General features: G+C 36.6%; 2 protein-coding genes across 8 annotated transcripts in view; both read left to right on the top strand.

Moving 5' to 3' along the window:
- Nucleotides 1-13833, top strand: part of LOC139974697 (glycerophosphoinositol inositolphosphodiesterase GDPD2-like) — a 40410-nt gene extending 26577 nt beyond the window's left edge. For 6 of the 7 annotated variants that reach the window (XM_071982020.1, XM_071982019.1, XM_071982018.1 and 3 more), the window contains 4 exons: nucleotides 6350-6456; nucleotides 9928-10075; nucleotides 11505-11590; nucleotides 12620-13833. In XM_071982020.1, coding sequence (XP_071838121.1) covers nucleotides 6350-6456; nucleotides 9928-10075; nucleotides 11505-11590; nucleotides 12620-12683 — 405 coding nt within the window. In that variant the 3' untranslated portion in view covers nucleotides 12684-13833. The remainder of the gene's footprint in view (nucleotides 1-6349; nucleotides 6457-9927; nucleotides 10076-11504; nucleotides 11591-12619) is intronic. The other variant, XM_071982014.1, reaches the window with a different exon arrangement.
- Nucleotides 13834-13972: 139 nt separating this feature from the next.
- Nucleotides 13973-20350, top strand: part of LOC139974698 (beta-2 adrenergic receptor-like) — a 32337-nt gene continuing 25959 nt past the window's right edge. Inside the window, exon 1 of the mRNA XM_071982021.1 lies at nucleotides 13973-14646. The gene's annotated coding sequence lies outside the window, so the exon portion shown is untranslated. The remainder of the gene's footprint in view (nucleotides 14647-20350) is intronic.

Raw genomic sequence — 20350 nt, 5'->3', positions numbered from 1 at the left:
ATGGCAAGTTATATTCATGGCTAGCTATATTCCATGGCCAGCTGCATCCATGGCAAGCTATATTCATGGCAAGCTATATCCATGACAAGCTATACCCATAGCTGTATCCATGACCAGCTGTATCCATGGCAAGCTGCATTCATGGCAAGCTATATTCATGGCAAGCTATATCCATGACAAGCTATACCCATGGCAAGCTGTATCCATGGCCAGCTGTATCCATGGCAAGCTGTATCCATGGCAAGCTGTATCCATGGCAAGCTATATCCACTGCAAGCTGTATTCATGACAAGCTGTATCCATGGCAAGCTGTATTCATGACAAGCTGTATTCCATGGCAAGCTGTATCCATGGCAAGCTGTATTCATGACAAGCTGTATTCCATGGCAAGCTGTATCCATGACAAGCTGTGTTCATGGCAAGCTTGAATTAACAGAACCTTTGACGTCAATAGAATTGACACTGTTAATAATGCAGACAAGGTGAAAATCTGGTCAAGTGTGTAATAGTCATTTTGATCAGTTCTTGCAAGACTAAACAGAATATATAGCATTTCCTTAAGTATTATTATGACAGCAGAAAAGCTTTTAAATGTTCACATTTTGAAAAGGAAGCACTTAATGCAAATAAACATTAACTCCTCAAGTCCCCATGCAACATGTTAGCTGCATGAATTGTATGTTTAACAGCTATGCATAAGCACATTTTTTCCACTGTGATAACTTACAGCATGCAGGCAGGCATGGATCCAAGGGGGCTGTGGGGATGTATACACCCCCCCCTCCATTTTTGAATTCCCCAACACAAAAATGGAAAGTAGTTATCATCACAAATATGCATACATATGTAGAACTCAATTATAGACTAAAATTTGCCACAGAATGCAGCCATTTCACTTCTGAAATTTTAATTATTTTCCTGTTGAAGGACCCCCTGACACCTACATGGAAGTAAATTTCAATGACCCTACTGCCACGCCCCATTTTTTGACCATCATCCATAGCCTTGCATTACTGCATAAATTATTCCCTAAAGTAGATTTCATTTATTACTAGCTCATTAATCTTCATCCAGTGAAAGTATTTCAGAGGACTGGGACTTTCTTTGATTATTTGCAGTCTTTTTTTGAGTAATACTTTGGTAGGTTTGTAAAATTGTCCAGCAAATGTGAATACTTTGTATAATGTTGCCCATTATCTGCTTTTGGTTCCTTGCTGGAAGCAAAGGAACTTATGTAGCTAGGTTGGCGTGTGTATGTGTGCGTTTGTTTTTCTATCTGAACGAGGACTTGAACAAAAGAATTCCAGGTCCTCGGTTGTGATTTCTAAAGAATCACCACGTCCTCGGAAGAATTCTATTGTATGGGGTATTGTTAAGGTTAGGGTACGTGGATTTGAACAATGGAAAATACAATAGGGTCCTCGGTCTGAATGTAATACAAACATTTGTGTGCGTGCCCGTGTGGTGTGTGCGTGTGCGTCTGTGACACTTGCTTGCCTGGGATAATCAACAAGGGAGTGATAGATATTTGTCACACTTGCTATGTACATGTATTGTAGTGGGAAGGTGTGCCCTTTTCTTTTTTGGCCTGATGACCTTATGAATATTAATGAGGTAATGGGTTTAAACATAAACATTTTTACATTTACAATAACTATGCAACCTTAGTTGTGTTGCAGCCAAACTTGGTATACGGTTGTTGTTAAGTAGCTGGTACATATAGGCCTAATTGTTTTTGGGACCATCTGGGTCCCAAACAACTCCGGGCCCAATTTTGGGCCAAATGTTACTTGCACCTCAAATACATTTTTGGACATATTCTTTGGGCCCGAAATTTGTGGGGCCCAATACATTTGGGACCATATTTTCTTTATATTGCAAAAATTCTGCAACCTTAAGTCAGATCATTGTCAAACTTGGTATACAGTTGTTGGTTAATAGCTGTACATGTAATAGCTGTGCATGATACATGTAGGTCATCTGGGCCCCAAAAAATTCTGGGCTCATTTTTGGGCCGGTTGGGCCCAAAGTTTATTTCTACCTCAAATGAATATGAGATACATTCTTTGGGCCCAAAATTGTGGGGCCCAATATTTTTGGGACCATTTGGGCCTACATTTTTGGTGGTTCAAGTTTTGGGAGGCAAATATATTTTTGAGCCACTTTGTTTTTGCCAAATATCTTCGGGACCATGTAGGCTCAAAATTTTATCGGGCCAAATTTTTTGGGAGGGGCAAAATGTTCAAATTGCAATAACTCCACAACCGTAAATCAGATTGTATCCAATCTTGGAAAACAGTTGTTGGTTATTAGCTGGTAAGCTATATATATGGTCATAAATATTATGATATTGGGTGAGGACATATAAACTCTTAATATTCCACTAAGCAAGCAACCATAGTCCCCATTGGGCTCTTGTTGTTTATTCTCTTAGATAATATATTTTCTATTTCTGACACAATTTTGTACACAGCAAATGATAAACATTGAGCATACTGCAATAAAGCAGAATTACCTCAATCAAGTTTCCATTACATATGAATTTAAAAAACACAATTTTCAGATTTTAAATTAAACTTATTTGTAGTGTTCGACCGATAATCGGTTAGACAATCGGCATCGGGCCGATTATCAGACAATCGGTAAATAATCGGCATCGGCAAAATCCATTGCTCTACCGATTAGTTGGAACCGATTATTACGTTCCACATAAAGGATTGTATTTTCCGCGCTTTTGATACACCACAACCACAACGGGGGAAAAAATTTTATCATTCGATTCAATGCTATTCTTAGCCGGAGAAGGTGCGCTAATCTACCGGGGAATGGTATCGTAAGTCCCTCGCGCGAGTTTGTACAAATGCTGTTCGATACACTATCCAGTTTTGGCAGTTAACATCATGCAGTATACCCGCGTAACATGATCACACAGTATACCCGCGATAAGCTTAGGGGAACGACGTATTTTTTACTTCGCTTGTTGCATCTAACAAAACCACCTGTCATCATGTTGAACGATTGATAAGAAAGAAAAATTGTCTATACTAAATATAATCACCAAATAAGTATACTTTTGAACCACTTTGGCCGTTTCACCGTAGGTGAAAAACTGGAAAGTGAAAACAATAACATTAGGCTTTTTTCATTGTGAGAACTACGTACATTAGGCTAGTGGTTGAGCTTCAGAACTGTTAAGTTTGAAAATGCGCCCAAGATTTTACAAATGGCATAAAATGATGAAATCAAGGCTCCAAATACACCTAAAAATCTATAAACACGTTTGGCGACATTCCTCAGAAGTTCTACTGCATAACAGTATTTTGTGATTAGGCAAACATTCTTACGCATATTTTTACGAAAAGCCCGATGAACTTTTTTTCCTATGCCGCATGTACCATACGTGCTTACAGTATCTAAACTCCTTACCGCAACCGACTAAAAGCAAGTCTGATTTCCAGTGACACGCCGCGACAAAGTCAATGGGACTTTAGTGTGTGATTTCTCCCACATGTAGTTAAGTCAATGGAGAAGCGCTATTGACTTACTGTGTATGATCGTTTGAAACAACGTTCGTTCGATCGGAAGTTTTACCGCGCAGATGGTAATCATTGAAAACTTGAAGCAAACGTTCGGGATTGTTTTATTTTTCATAATAAAATAAAACTGTTAGCAAACTGCTTATCCACTAAAGAATTTTTCATATCAGATTATATATTTCGATATCAGCTAACGAAATAACGAATATTTTATTTACGTGGGATATACTTTTAACTTTATTTACGTTGGAGTTGCAACACTGATAATGGTTTTAATAGCAGTTGTAGAACCTGTCCCTAACTTTTTTGTTTTTCATTTCGTAGCCAATGGCTACTATTTTCCCCCTTCTGTAGTCTGTACAGTACTGTGTTGTGGCGGGATTGCAATATTGCGACTCCTCGTTATAATCGTACATCGCCCTATGTATGTATTACAGTGTTCTTTACTTGCTCCATTAATATTTACTGTGAAAAGTTAAGTCGTTCATCTTTGATTGTATTGGCCTAGAAGTTGGTAATCATGCATAACACTTAATCATACATTGGGCCAGTTCCACGAAAATTTTGAAATAATCGGTAATCGGTAATCGGTAATCGGCAATCGGCCGATTGTCACAGGAAATAATCGGTAATCGGTAAAACCGATTGTCATACAATCGGTCGAACACTACTTATTTGTGTGGAGAAATGTAATCCACATTGTTAGTTCGAAAAACTCCAATCTCAATATATTGACCCAAATTAGAGATATGTTATATATTGATAGATTGATAGATATATTGAATGTAAACTATGTTTGACTGACCAAAGCTTTGATTTCTCCGGGTTATGGATTACAGTACGTGATCTGTGATGTCAAGCTTAAAAGCTTTACTTTGTACTTATAATCTTCTTGTTGATTTATCCTTGAAGCTGAAATATCTGAAACATTTCCTTAGCTGTTACTATCCTGTGTCGTTAGATTTTCATGAAAATGAATATGGAACTTATGTATAGAGACATTATTTTGCTCTGTGGATAAATGTTTGAAATGTTATAAAGAACTAAAAACATAATTTCAGCTAAAGTGCCGTGATGACATGTTTCATTCTCCTGTTGCCAGATGCATAAATTTACCACATATCACCAAATTTACAACAACAAAAAACAGACAAAAATCATACTAGCTGATAGCCAAAGCCATATACTAGCCATCATATAATCTTCTATGACGATATGGTATTGACCTAAAGATGGAGTTTTTCTAAGTAATTTTGCTTGCTTAGATATAAACTTGTGTGTTAGTTTATTGATCACATTGAACTGTTGAGGGTTTGTTACAACACCTGATATATTTCAAGGCTAAAATCATTTGACCTTAAATGTATTTAGTGTTTCTCTGTAATTTATTTGGTTCTTGTTATTTTTCTCAGTCCTGTCAGAAACCACTTTGTTCTATGTGATTAATCAGTCTCTATTGATTCTACACATTAAGGTAATTTAATTTGGATATCGGACTGATTCAATTTTCCCCCAAAAAATTGTATCTTTACCTGAAATTGAACCATAGTTTCATTAACAACTATCCAACTTCCGGTGTCGAGACGAAGATCAAATCAAAGTTTTCCCAGAAATTGTTTACTTTGAGAATCAACTGACCCGAAAAATATTTACATGTATTTAGTGAAAGCTTTTTGAAAATTAGCTCTGCTCTCAGCTGGTTAATAGTTTGTTTAATACATGTGAACAAAACATTGAGAGAATTCTTCCTCCATTTTGCTTCAGACGAAATGTTGAAACGATATTAGGAATCAGTTGCAATGGGGTTGAAGGTGGGGGGGGGGTTGAAAAAACAGAGGGGATGGGGATGGAGGGGCAAGGATAGAGAGGGAGGGAGTGGGAGATGGTTATTTAGAGAAAGGTTTGTTGAATGGGGAACACAAAATAACCGGTTTCAGGAAATTGACTTTATGCGTTGAATTACACCAATTTTGCCCACTGAATCCTGTAGATCCAGAAGTACTGTGTGATTTAAATAGATTTATTATGTGTTTTTGTTGCATAATATTGACTTTGGCTGTTGATACCAATACCCAATATTGTACCAATAAATACAATATGTAGACAAACAGTAGTTTATATTTATGGAGATATTATTTAACTGAATATTGTACGGCAATAAATACGAAATGTTGACAAATAGTTGTTTATTTTATGGGGATATAATTTTACCGTATATTGTACCAATAAATACAATATGTAGACAAATAGTTTATTTATAGAGATAAAATTTTGTTAATCACTGTTATTTTTGGATCATAGTCGGCTGAGGTAACATTATTTTCTGAAATATGATAGGATCCTGGCTTACATTGGAGTATTGAAAAAAGAATATTATCATAAATTGTTTTTTTAATAGTTTACCCTAATATGACATTGCTTTAATACCTGACAATATTTTAGGACAAAAATCAAAATATCCTAGAAAAATACATCACACTTTTTAATAAATTCAGAATTTAAAATTACTATGGGAAATATTAAATAGATACCTTTGGGGCACATCTGTGTGCAACTCAACAACAACATATGTGTATGAAAATTAACAGTTATCGTCACTTGAGACTTGGTATTACGCAATTATTATTCCTTATTTGGTGAAATTCAGTCAAATTGTCTAAGTTTGATCATCTCTATTTTGAGTAATACATCTTTGTAGGGTTTTGATAAAACGCAGAAAGCTTTGTAAACATCCTCATACTCACACTGTGCAGTCTATAGGGACTAAAAGAGTCACCTCATTTTGACATTTATTTCTCTAACTTTTTTGTCAGGATTTCATGAAAGCACCCAATGGACCTCATTATGTTGTCTTCATTAAGAAATTTGATGACAGGAAGCTAGAAAATGTTTACAATGATGTCACATTTCAAAGCATCAGGTACGTGAGTCACAAAATTCGATAAATTGTCTCTATGTGTCTCTATGTTTCTCTATGTTTCTCTATGTGTCTCTTCTGCAACGGGTTAATGTTTACGATTAAACCAAGAAGAATGTAAGGCTTCTGTAAAAACTAAAATCAATGACAGATAACTTGATTAGAAACTGTATCAAAGAAATAGGTCACCAGATCAAATCCCATCGAAGCATTAGTTGCCATGGTAATTCAAAAACTAAACATGAAATCTATTCGATGAAATCGACTATGTTAGTTTGTTCGTCTCAGTTTGTCGTGTTTTTCTTTTCCTTTTAATATATTATGATACCAGAGACAGAATACATCAATTCATACATCTGCTTGATACGCCTCCTGTTATAAACCTCCAAGGTTGATAAATTTTATTGAATTTTGTCTCCTGTCGTTGGATTTTATCATCCAAGAGTCATGAAGTGTGGCATTGCATTTGATTCTTTTATGAAGTTTAACTGTTGGTTTTGATTTATTTATTTTTTTTATTGAAAAATCTATCAACTATCATTATCTTGCTTCAGTTGAAATTTGTTTGCCACCTCTGACACACTTCTCTCCATCTTTGAGACCGAGGTTCGGTCTGTACAATTATTTAATTCGGTTTTTAAGTTTACATAGTGCTCTGGAACAAGAATTGCCACTTGGAATTGAAAGCAGAGAAGGTAGAAAGGGGGTGGGAGTGGGGTTGGGGGTTGGCAGGGGGATAAAGCAGGGCTGATGGTGGGTAGATTTATAATAAAGGGTTGAGAATTCTAACATATATCAAAATACTTTCCATTAGGTTCCATTAATGTTCCTATCAGTGATGAGGGTCGCCAGTTTCTCTCTCGAATAATGCTAGGAAGTCATTTTTATGGTCATAACTCTTCAAACTTCAACTTTAAAGCATTTATAGTTCTCTGAGATATCTTGTTAACTAATCTAGCACATCTCAAAGTCTGGGAATAAATTGGAACATCAGAACCTCCTTGAAAGAACTTCACTATTTCGGGACAAGGATAATTTCTTCCCTCTCCATACAACCATTGGGAACGATAGGTCTCTCCCGTGCCCTTCTCTCCCCTGCCCACCCATCCCCCACCTCTCACCCTCTGCACCTATCACCTTATTCATGTATCAGTTTCATATTAAACTTGGGCTTTCCTGTTTTGACAATTTCCTGTCTGTTAACAGAAGACCTCTGTGATATTACTTCATAATCGTGCGGTACGTGTGATTCCTAGATACAGAGCAGCTGTGATCACTCCTTATCATATCATGAAGTTCAGTCGACCGTTGCCTTCAACTTTTCTTTGACTTTAATCATAGATTAGGCATTGAATATTACTTTCTATTTCCTTGGCCTTCCTTTTTTTTTCTTTTTTTTTTAAATTGTCCAAACTCTGCAAGAGATATTCCTCCTGATCATTTCGTGCAAAGATCATTTTCTCCAGAAAGAGGTTGGTTGTCTGTGACGTGAATAGGAGAGGATAGGTGGCTTTCATTCCAAAAGTTGAAGTTTCATGGCCTTTTTTTTTTGTTGTCAAATCTAACATAGTTATAGAAGTAGGTTTGCGTCATTCATGTTTCCTGAAACGTCTTCAAATATAAACAGAAATTGCACCTCACTAGTTTTGATATCAAGATTCTGAAAGACGTACCAAAACCTTTTACAGTAAAAATTCTGTCGCATCTCAACTCAATGCCTTCTGGCTATCTTTTCACTGTTCTTTTTGTCACATGTTCTGCAATATTTCTAACACTGAAGTAAAGAATTTGATCATTTTTTTTAAATTTTTTTTTTAGGAATGCCAGTATTGCATTTATGGCTCTTAACGAAAGTCTCTTAAGCTGAAAGTCATATCACACGATAGAAACTAGCTTGTAAAGAAAGTTTGGTTAATATGCATGAAAAAGATGAAGTGCTTCCAATTTACAAATGGCAATTTTGCTCAGAGTTTCTTTGTATATATACAAGAGATGACCTTTCTTGGCATGTAATTAAAGTAAGCGACATTGAAACATTATTTTGAATCGTATATATTACATCTCTTTAGCTTGATTTGAGAGAAGAACTTAAAGGATCGATTAGATGCTATGCTGTTGTAACATACAGTACACAGCCTGTTTGTATGTATTAATCACCATTATTTGCTGAATAGGAAAAACAGAATTTCTTCGCAAGAGTTTCCCCAGGTTGTTTTCATAATGGTCTTGTTTTGTGGGATTATTTGGTAAATTTAGCCTTGAAAATAGCATATCATAATAAAATACATTGTTACCATAATTGTATCAATTTTATTCAAACCAGTGCATCACGGTATTATGAATTGATCATCTCAGAGAATCATTTTACACTAATGAAATGAGATGAAGAAGAAGGAGAAAGAAACAAGATGGATAATTTGATTTAATAAAAAATAAGTAACATTTACATCTCCATAAAATGGAGGTCAGTCTTGCTGATTAAGTAATCATGAGAGTGATTTGACATGTTCTGTTGTCTTATTAACCTAGTTTTAGCTCTTATTTCAATCTTAACTTGTTGAGATAGCATTAATGGTTGGTGGGGGGAGGGGAGGGGAGATGGGGGATGGTGGCAATATAGTATCGTCAAGCTGGGATTCACGGTTTAGGAATATTTCCAACTCTGCTAACAAGAGGATCTGTTTATAAGGAAATGTTAACGTGGAGAGGTTCATCTTCTCGTTCAGAAGCTTCAGTTTATTATTAATATATTTCTCACATAATACATAACTAACACAGATGAGTAAGAATAAGAAGTGTAAAAGTGAAAAGTAAGTGAACTAAAATGGCCCTTGTGGGCTTGACAAGAAGGTCACTACCAGAACAATTAAAAGAATTCAAGTAAACATATGTAAGACAGTAAGTGTAATAATTAAGGTCGCAAACTTAACTTTTTACAGCAAATATTACAGGAATTCAATTTTTTGTATGCCAGACCCTGTGACTGTAGGACACTACCCCTCCCCTTCCCCCCCCCCAACACACACATAGTTAGGAGTATAGCTTGACATTTACTTGAATTGATTGTTGGAGTGTGATTGAGGGTAGGAGTAGGAAATTGAACCAAACTTTATTGGTAATGATTAGTTTTTGTCCAATCTAAATGTACCATGTAGGGTTAGGATTAGGGTTTTTGGGAGGTTAGGACAAATTGGGAGGAGGTGGCAGGGGTAAGAAATAAGCTGATCCTATGCACCTTCCTGATTACTTTGAAGACAGATATCTTACAAGTCATGGTACTTACATTACTCATTTCAGAAAGAAGAATAATGAGGGAATAAGCACAAATGTCTGGAGGTTAGGACAAATAGGGAGGGGCTGGCAGGGTGCCCATGGCAGGGGGGGGGGTAAGAAACTAGCTGATCCTAAGCACTTTCCTGATTACTTTGAAGACAGATATCTTACAAGTCATGGTACTTACATTACTCATTTCAGAGAGAAGAATAATGAGGGAATAAGCACAAACGTTTGGACCATCAATAAAAGATGGGTGTATTCTTTGTTTTGGTGCGGCCAGACTTTTTCTGTTACAACCTCATTTTGCAGAGACCTCAGGGACATGGAGGAACCATCATGGCAGTTGGTGAGAATTAGTTCATTGCTAACATGAAAAAGATCAAAGTTAAAGTAAAAAGCACAGCATACTGTGACTCAAAATTTATTCAGTAATATAGCAAACTGAGTTGTTACATCTTTGCTGGGCCTGTTTTTCAGTCTGCCTGTATTCAGGATACTGTTAAGATAGAAACTTCAGGCCCTCATATAGCCTTATATTCACCTAAATATCACCTTTATACAGCAGGAGATGTACTATTTCTCAAAAGATTTTGTTTCGTTTATCGAAAAAGGGAACATACAGAACCAAGTTTATGCGTAATTTATTTTCAGGGAGTTTTGAGAATTGCCTGAATACAGTAGTAAAAAATAGGAAAAGAAAGTTAAATAACAGATCAGTTTTTTGCTTGCTTTCTAGCGTCATTGGCTCTAAAACATCTGTTATAAGTAGCTCTCAGTTGTGCACAGTTTAAGGTGACTAGACATCCTACATTTCTGGGGTTTTGTTGTTGTTCATTTGTGAAATCTTAAAATTCTAAATGCATCAGCTAAAAGCTTTTAACTTTGTGAGTTTCCACATTGCATCTGTTTGTGTACCTTTTGGTTGTCAAATTTTGGGGATTAAACCAAATCCACAGAACATTTAAAGGGCAAGACTTCTATGAATGTCAAATGTCAAAGTAATAAATGATTGCATCAAAATCAAAAATTTACCTTTTTTTTTTCTTTTTCTCATGTGTACAAAAATGACAAATTCCTACTTTCTTTTATTGCCTTAACAGTTTGATCTAATAGTCAAGGTGACTTGCATTTGCAATTCGTAAATGTGAACAGTAACAATTATAAACCATAATATACGCACAAAACGGCAACCTCAGGCTCAGTTCAAATAGATGCTTTTCTAGGAACCCTGGACTTCAATATCTGTCTTACATTTCAATTTTTTTCTCCTAAATGATTCTAGTCAGAGTTTTAAAGGCCATCTTGCTCCTTTCAATTAATTGATTAATTATCTCAGTGTCAACATTGAAACTTTTCAATCAAATTACGTAGGTAATTTGAACCATATTGAATTAGTACAATAAAAGGCCAAGACATTCTTCATAATGTCACAGTCACTGTGATTATTTAAACCGGAAATAACAGAAAATTTAAGGTAGCTGTCAAAGGAAAACTGAGAATGACATAAGATGACACCAGATGCAAGGACTTCTGGGAAAATAATAAAGCGAGCAAAGTTAAAAGATATAAAATGAAAACCTCACAAGTTAATGAAATTAGTTTTATGCAAAAACTGAAAAACGGTGTGGTTAGTTATAAAGAACGCAGCAAATTGGAAAGTTTATTGCTTTCAATGCCCTGTCTATATTTCTTACCTTTTTGCTGTTCCTCTCATTATGTAATATACTAAGCTCTCATGTTGTATTTCACCACATTGCTGGTTTTCTTGATTTCAGACTCACACACATTATCTCATCATGTGGGTAATGTACGATGTTGTCTCCTTCATGTGGGCCGTTATCTTTCTAGTTTGCCAACTCAGGTTTCTAACAATTATTCTATTTACATAAATAATATTAGTTTATCTGTAACTTAATTTGCTAGCTAATTCAATTTTTTATTTTGTTTATTTAATTAATTTCTTCAATTATTTTCTTAATCAGCAATACCATCCAAATTAGTAGGGCATTGTGGTCAAGTGGTTAAGGCAGTGGACTTGTGATCTAAGGATTACAGGTTCGAGCCCTGGCCAGATCATTACGTTGTGTCCTTGGGCAAAGCGCTTTATCTCCATTGCCTCTCTTCACACAGGTGTATAAATAGGGACTTGCGAGGTAACTTGTAAATATAGTTGTTTGCGCCGGTTTGTGGCTGCACCCTATGGGAAGTCCCCCGGGGGACACATGGTTGTGGTGCACTGTGGTGCCCCAGGAGAGATTGATTGAATCGTGCACACTTTGGTGTGTAGGTGTGACATGTTACCAATGACCAGGGTTAAGTTGTAAAGTCGTGTGAGAAGGCCTTGGCCCTGAACAAGACTGTAAACCTGAGAATTAAAATTAAATTAAAATTAGTAAAAGCAGAAAGAGAGAGTTAGTTTTTACACAGAATGAAAGAAATAGATAAAGTGCAATGTTTCATCTAGGGGGATAGGGGAATAGATTTGGTGAATAGGAGCCAGCCCTGGCAAGCTAGGTTGGTCATTTGGGACTACAACCCCAGGGCCTGGGGTCAGTTAGTAGGTCCAGGCAAAGCATGAGATCAAGAATAATGTATTCTCTTCTGCCCATGAGTGTATCATGCATTTATAAAGACTTCCACTTCACTGACATCATTTTCCCTGTGGGGTGGGGGGGTGTGTGAAGCCCCTGATATGGGCAAGAGAGAGGCGGGCCATTCTAGAGATGGAAAGTGTTTGTCGTTAGCAAGAAGTTTAGCCACCGTCTCCATTCTATCCTACTTGTAACACAAAAAAAATTAACTCCTTGTAAAATGCTTTCATTTTCACCTTAGTTTATTGTTCCAAGTTTGTGAACAAGGTTCATGTCATATCTAATTTTGCTCATGCTAGGAGAAAACGAAAACGGAATATAACAGCAGAAGACGAAGAGAGACAACAAGAGACTGCATTCTAGATGCCAGCAGAAGACAAAGAGAGACTTCATTCTAGATGCCAGCAGAAGACAAAGAGAGACTTCATTCTAGATGCCAGCAGAAGACAAAGAGAGACTTCATTCTAGATGCCAGCAGAAGACAAAGAGAGACTTCATTCTAGATGCAACAGTGATTCAGTTATGTTTCATGGAGGAGGGACGACGCTTCAGAGGCACAGTTAGCTGCAGAACTTGAAGGAATTTGGCCAAATATTTTCCAGCTCATGCTAATTACAGTTCTTGATGAATGACATAAATAAATGATATGATAATTGTTTTTTCATGTCAGGGAATGATCACATGTCTATTGGTGATGTTCTGCCTTTTATCAGGATTACATCTTGAAGTTTTCTACTCAAGATGGTTGTTTGATAATTCATATTGATGAACCAGAACTAATATTTATGAACCAGAACTATACTTTTCCCAAAAAGAAGAAATACAAACAAGCACATAGAATTACTTAACTAAAAAATACTTCAATTGGATTAGAATACTTAAAGTGAAGTCATTGCAAGCAAAACAAAAAGCAAAAAAAAAAAGCCATTGTAAATTTTCAATGACAATTGAAAATCTATATGTAAATAGTTCCATATTATTTTACCATGTTAATTCACTGAGTTTTATTCATACATAAATGGACACATCTGGAATATTTTATCCCATAAGATGTGTATAGGGCTGGGGGTGGGGGTATATGATTTTTTTTCAATACATTATGGTTTATGTCTTCCAAGTACTTTTATGCTATTAGTGCAGGCTATGTACAGTATAAAGAGTTCTCCTTTAGTTACTTATGAAGTATAAAATAAACTCAATAACAACTCGTACATTTTGTGTACGGGCAACACATATATTCAAGAAGGGAAAGTCTGATTAACGTCCAAATAGTACGCTGGGGGGTATTTTCCTTTGTCTTTAATATTAATATGAGGACACCGCCCCCCTACCCTTCCCACACCATGTTACACCCATTAAACTCATGTTGATATATTGCATATAGTTAGCATATTGCAGTGCAATATGGATAATGTATATTCATTTTCTTTTCGTTCAAAGAATATTATTTTGAATCATTAGTTAAAAGTGCAATTTCTTAATCTTTCCAGAAAAAAAGAAAGAAATTTGTCTTTGCTGTCAGACAGTAAACTGGGTTTTTTTCTCTTGCAATTTTCAAATTTCATTCGCAGAAGGAAAGTGAAATGTACGGCCAAACAGCATATTGTTTTTTTTTTTTTAATAGCGTACCAAATTCAAGAGAAATAGTGGCTGAAAATTGTTAAATTCCCCCAAAGAACATTGATTTCAACTATTTCATGTTGTTTAATTAGTTCGACTCAAGGTTGCATATATGCCAAGACGGGGCAATGGGGGGGGGGGTCATAGGGTGCATTTGACCCCCAATCTTGATGCTTCCCTCAGTTGTTCTCCATGCCCTTCATTTTGCCCCACCGCCCATGATAGCAATACTGACATTGTTTCGTCCAAATTTCCTTGGGTAATTTTAAGCTAATAAAATACTACAGGCCTTCATGGGACTGCTTCGCCCATGTGGACTCCACAGAGGCGTTTTGATTCTTTCCAATGATTTCGGAATCTCTGGAATGCATTTCTCAAACTAGTTACAAAAGAAGTGGTTTATGGGTTCTTTTTTACACCCGACGATTGCGTCCAGAAAAACTAGCAACCCCTAATGTAGTGTGCGAGGCGGGTCACGTAAAAAGTACGTGTATGCAGTATATTGATTCGCTTTGTGATCTAACAAGTAGGCCCTAACAACGTTGTAATGTCTACTGGCCTTGCTTATCGGATTGTTGGAACACATGGCCTGAATCGAGTGGGTGGGGTGGGCGGGGGGCGACTAAACAGATACAAGCGAAGATTATGATGTGCCTGGTTTGTATAATGACGAAGGATAAAGACGCGCCTCATAAGGAACAGACTGGTAAGTAAGCCTATACCATAGACATTGAAGTAGGTTCAATTTATATGGCCTAGACTACCGGTATGTTAGCTTTGGCCTAAGTTAGTCTTGGCAAGCTAGATAATAGAGCGCAAAAACAGATTTCACCGGTGCTCAATGCCAGTTGGAATTTGTGAAAGATCCCTAGTATCTAGCCAAAGAATCGTGTATATACTGAGCTACAAACGTGCCCAGCAAACTATGTTTTTCACGTACATATTTGTAGCAGACGACACTTTTCTGACGCCTCTAAAAAAGGCTAGCTTATTAAGTACGTTGCATTCTGGTCAGGATTATAGTATCCCTTTCACGTTAAAAGACAGATGTGAGACGTAAATCTTTGTTAAGAACATAACCCACAAAGTTGAGTTCGCATATTTGTTTTTCACATAGATAGGAATCTATGTTGCCAGTATATAAAAATTTCGTTGCCACCGTAACATTTTCCACTACTCGCTCCCCTTGGCAACTGAATTCAAATCGACTTTTAGTGTACCCCATTACCAGATGTGGATGCACGCTTTGAACAATAGACGTCAAGTCAATTGATTACACTTTCAAGAAACTAGTTGTTTATGCCAATAATTTCGAACCCGGGCCCTGTCTCGTATCTTAAGGGGTGCGTGTGTCCTACAGATACATCTTTCAGGGAAGCCATGTGGAGAAGGGTAAACGTGGTTGTTGTTGACGTCACTCATGTTGGTGTGACGTAAGGCCAGATGATAATATATGTGTTGCTTTAGCGGTATACGCAATTACTACCCATTTAGAGTCATTTGATGTATATGTTGCCATGGAAACACAATAACGCAATAATTATCAACGTTTTGTTACCATATCGACTGTATCTATTGAATTACCCATGTAAGAATTACTTCACAAAGATAACAGGTGGAATTCTTATACTAGACAAATTAATTTATATACAAACAAAGAAAAAAATTGAAAATATTAATGTAATTAAAAATGACTCTTAGTTCCTTTGATCTTCGTTTGAAGCATATGTTAATAGTTAGGAATATATTATACGTTGAGGAATAAACCTCACGAACATGTAACATGTACGCACGTAAAATAATTGCAGAACGTGTATTCTCATGTTTACCGGTTAGAATCAGGTTCTAACCAATCATGATTTATTGATACTTCCAATTATTTTTTGGGCCAATTTTATTTTGAGCAAGGTTACTTTTTCAAAAACTGATGATTCATACTTCCAAGGAAATATAATTAATACAGAGGGGGGGGGGGGTGGGGGAGTCATAACAAAGTTTCATCTTTGAATGTAAGAATCCCACTTCTAGCTATGCTTAACTTGGCTTCTTGCACCGTGTTGTGGAGCGTAATAAAATTTTATTTAATAATAAGTGAGCCTTTTGTATGGCACATTTTAACAGGTGTTCAATGAAACAGCGTGAGAAATCGAAAGGTTTTATTTTTTTATTTATTAATTCTCTATCAATGAGAGGGAGCCATGCAGTGATTTGCACAGGATTTGCACGAAAAATTAAGAAAGAGGAGTGTAGTAGGTTTCACGCTAAATGGTACTTTCTGAGACCGATTTATACTATAAATTAGATCTAAAACGCAAGGTTGTAGTGATGAATACTTAATAAAAAATATCCCCCGAATGAACGTCCCCCCCCCCCCCCCGGACGGACGATCGAGGCAGTGGCGTAACTACATATAGGCATCATTCATATGTGTGTTAGAGGTATCCTTGTGAAGGTCTTCTTCCTAAACAGCTTACAAACATCCTTCATATGGGTCTAATGTTACCGCATTGGTCAATGCCCCTGTGCTTGCATGTTTCAATACTGTTATTACATTTATGTTTTTTGTTTTGTTTTGTGATGCTTGTCATTCTAACCATAACCTCTAATAACGGCAGTTTTTCTAGTTATAACAATGTGTACTTCCATCAAGAAAAGCACTGAAAATTAAAGGGGGCGGTCAATTGTCTCTATGACGTCACACCTTTAACATCGACATGACTGACACAAACAATATGTGACATCTAAGGTCATAATAAGGTCAAATAAGTTGGTTCTCATTCTTGCTTCTTTAACATATAGACGTACCGGTATAGACCTTATGGTTTACTATGCAGATATAAAGAGAACATGAGAGAGAGGCACTTAGGGAAAGTCGGATCTGACGACGGGTTGGAGGGGGGGGGGGTGAGTACTGAAGAAAGATCTCGCTTTCGCCAGTATGACTTTTGCTCAAGGTTCATATTTATAACTTTGTACATACACGACTGTCGCTTTAACAAATCATATACCGTCGTAAATAAGCGTCTTTATGTATGTATATGTGATCTTCCCGCAAGCAGGAACTCGCGAAAGAAGCCATGGAGGCTTGTAGACTCGCAAGCTGACCGAAGCCAATCTCTCGGCACACATCCATTTAACGTCCATGTCGGGAAGTTGTTATTGAACAACACCCTTGCCAGACGACACACATTGCTGTCGGCGGGGAATCGAACCGGGGATCTCATGACTGGGAGACGCCGGCGTTAACCACTAGGCTATACACTCCGCCATACACTCCGCTATACACTCCGCTATACACTCCGCCATTTATACTTAACGGATTAGAAGAGAATTGGTCACAAAGAAAACAAACAGTGACAGTTTTTTTTAAATTATGGGGAAAACGGATCTAATCCAGCTGATAATTCTTTTAGAATGCACTTTACTTTCCAATTTCCGTGTTCAGTTTGCAAATTGCTCAGTATATAGAATCGTCAATAAACAAAATGCAGAAGAATTTTCTTTGAAATCTTGCGTCGATCAATAAATTTATGAATCGATAACTTAGCACATGTTTTCATTTATTCCCTAGAGAATACGTTCATATGTATTTAGTCAATATACAGATTGTGCGGAGATTTGATTGTAGTTTATTATTTTACTGACAAATTTTACGCGCTACATAATAATCGCTACCGGTAATGAAACTAATTTTGGGCTCGCTCAGGCATTTTAATATAAATCTTGTAACCATCTCATGGTACGTTTATAATTGTATGAAATTCTAGTTAAGCAGCCGAAGAGAGCAAAATGAATGACACTAATAGACGTAAACAACATTTGTTAATACCTATTTAGAACATAGTTTATATACGGATTCAAGTTACATCAAACAACTAAGAATATGGTCGTACACCCCTGCAGAGCAATATCCATGTTGTCATTCTGCTTTGAGAATCACACTAACATGTGTGGGCAACACTGACGCTACGCACATTCTATATCACGCACATTCTATATCACACACATTCTATATCACACACATTCTATATCACACACATTCTATATCACACACATTCTATATCATACACATCCTATATCACGCACATTCTATATCACACACATTCTATATGACGCACATGCTATATGACACACGCATTCTATATCACGCACATTCTATATCACACATTCTATATCACGCACATTCTATATCACACACATTCTATATCACGCACATTCTATATCACACATTCTATGACGCACATTCTATCTCACACACATTCTATATGACGCGCATTCTAAATCACACATTCTATATCACGCACATCCTATATCACGCACATTCTATATCACACATTTTCTATAACACGCACATTCTATAACACGCACGTCCTATATCACGCACATTCTATATCACACACATCCTATATCACACACATTCTATATCACACACATTCTATATCACGCACATTCTATATCACACACATTCTATATCACGCATATCCTAAATCACGCACATCCTTTATCACACACATTCTATATCACGCACATCCTATATCACGCACATTCCATATCACGCACATTATATATCACGCACATTCTATATCACGCACATCCTATATCACGCACATCCTATATCACGCACATCCTATATCACGCACATTCTATATTACCACTGATTATTAATCGATCCTTCTCACGTGGCGTATTTCCATCTGACTGTACGCTTGCCAGAGTTATCCCAGTCTTTAAGTCAGGCGACAATAATCTGTTATTTTAATTGTAGACCTGTCTTTTACTCTTACCTTGTATTTCAAAAATAGTTAAACGTCTTATGTATACAGCCTTATTAATTTTCTTGAGAAACATTACATTTTAAATTCTATTCATTATGGGTTTCGTAAAAAATATTAAACTGACACAGCAACCTTCACCGTATTAGGTAAAATCTCCTCGGGCTGCATAATAAACTTTCTACAATCTGTGTTTTCCTCGAGCTTTCCAAGACTTCTGACACTATTGATGCTATACTATTTCTTATGAGGAAGCTCTATGCTTATGGCATTCGGGGTATAGGTTATAACGGGTTTGCTAGCTACTTATCAAATAGGATTCAGTTTGTTTACTTCAGTAATGTTTCTTCTTGTAAAAAAAAACCGATATAGGTATGCCGTAAGGTTCCATACTAGGGCCATCATTATTCCTATAGGCCTATATCAACAACATTCATGTGTCGTCATCAAAAGCCATACCTGTTTTATTTTGCTGACGAAACTACAGTCCTATTTCAACAGGACACAATTCATGAAGCAATTGCTGAGGGAGAGACCAAGTTTTGTCAAATTTATCATTGGCTAAATACGAACGAATTATCTCTCAACATTTCTAAAACCAAAGCTGTGAAATTTGACTTCAAAATCTCAAATCCTCGCCTCGTTAATTGGCATTAATTCCATGAGTATCTCTCGTAGTCATCTAGCGTCATACTTTCTTTATGATACATTTTGTAATTTTTATTCCATAGCCAAGTATTGCTGACAACGGTCTCAGGGGGTCAAAAAAATTACAATATATAAATTTTCTAAAACAGTATTCCTTATTTTTCAATTATGAGTCAAATCTTATTTCTCTGCTTTTGTCTCATGCTATTTTCTTTTGGGGTGCGCGTGGATTTTCTTTTCTTCAATCGTGGAAATTAAGAATTTAGCTCCTCACGTTGAAAATCACGTGCTCTTCGCTGTAATAAGCATAACTAATCTTCCGGTACATCTTAAAATGCAGGATAGAAATTTGGTTATGATCCCTCAACAGGCTCAACTGCTCACAAGACGAAAGCTGGCTACGAGCCCGAGACAGTCATGTTAGTTTATTAACTTTACGAAACATTTCAAAACTGGTATGTTGTTGAAAAAATTCGGAAACAATGTTTGCCAGTAATGGGAAACCAAGCATTGATCACTGTATCACCGAGACTTACTTCCAGGAAGAAAGGTCAAGTAATCGAGAAAGCCTTTATTCTCGATCAAATCTTCTAGGGAAGTGTTTCAAATAGGCTATAGTTTAATGCTGCTTGGCTATGTACAAGGAATTGCTAGCGGACCTCACCCTTCCAATATATTTCTTCATTTCGTTGTCTTTCTGTGTATTGTCTTGCCTTTGGGGATACATTTTATCTTCCGAGAATTTGGTACGAACGTGGAAGAAATAATATCAACAAATTATCCAAAAACTGAGAAATTAGGAAATGTCAGTGTTGCGATTCATATTTCAAATTATATAGAGTTGCACAATTTTGTGTACACTGCAGCGTTTCTTTGATGATCGGTAACTGACGCCTAACACTACAAACTACTGGTTCAGCCAATCAGAGAGATGGCCTAGAAGTTTGGACCAATCAAAAGTATTAATTGCGATGACGTATTGTATTGCCT

Source organism: Apostichopus japonicus, chromosome 10 (assembly GCF_037975245.1).
Source record: "Apostichopus japonicus isolate 1M-3 chromosome 10, ASM3797524v1, whole genome shotgun sequence".
Taxonomy (NCBI): Eukaryota; Metazoa; Echinodermata; class Holothuroidea; order Aspidochirotida; family Stichopodidae; genus Apostichopus; species Apostichopus japonicus.
The sequence above is the reverse complement of the archived record's forward strand: the minus strand, read 5'-3'. Positions and strand labels throughout refer to the sequence as shown.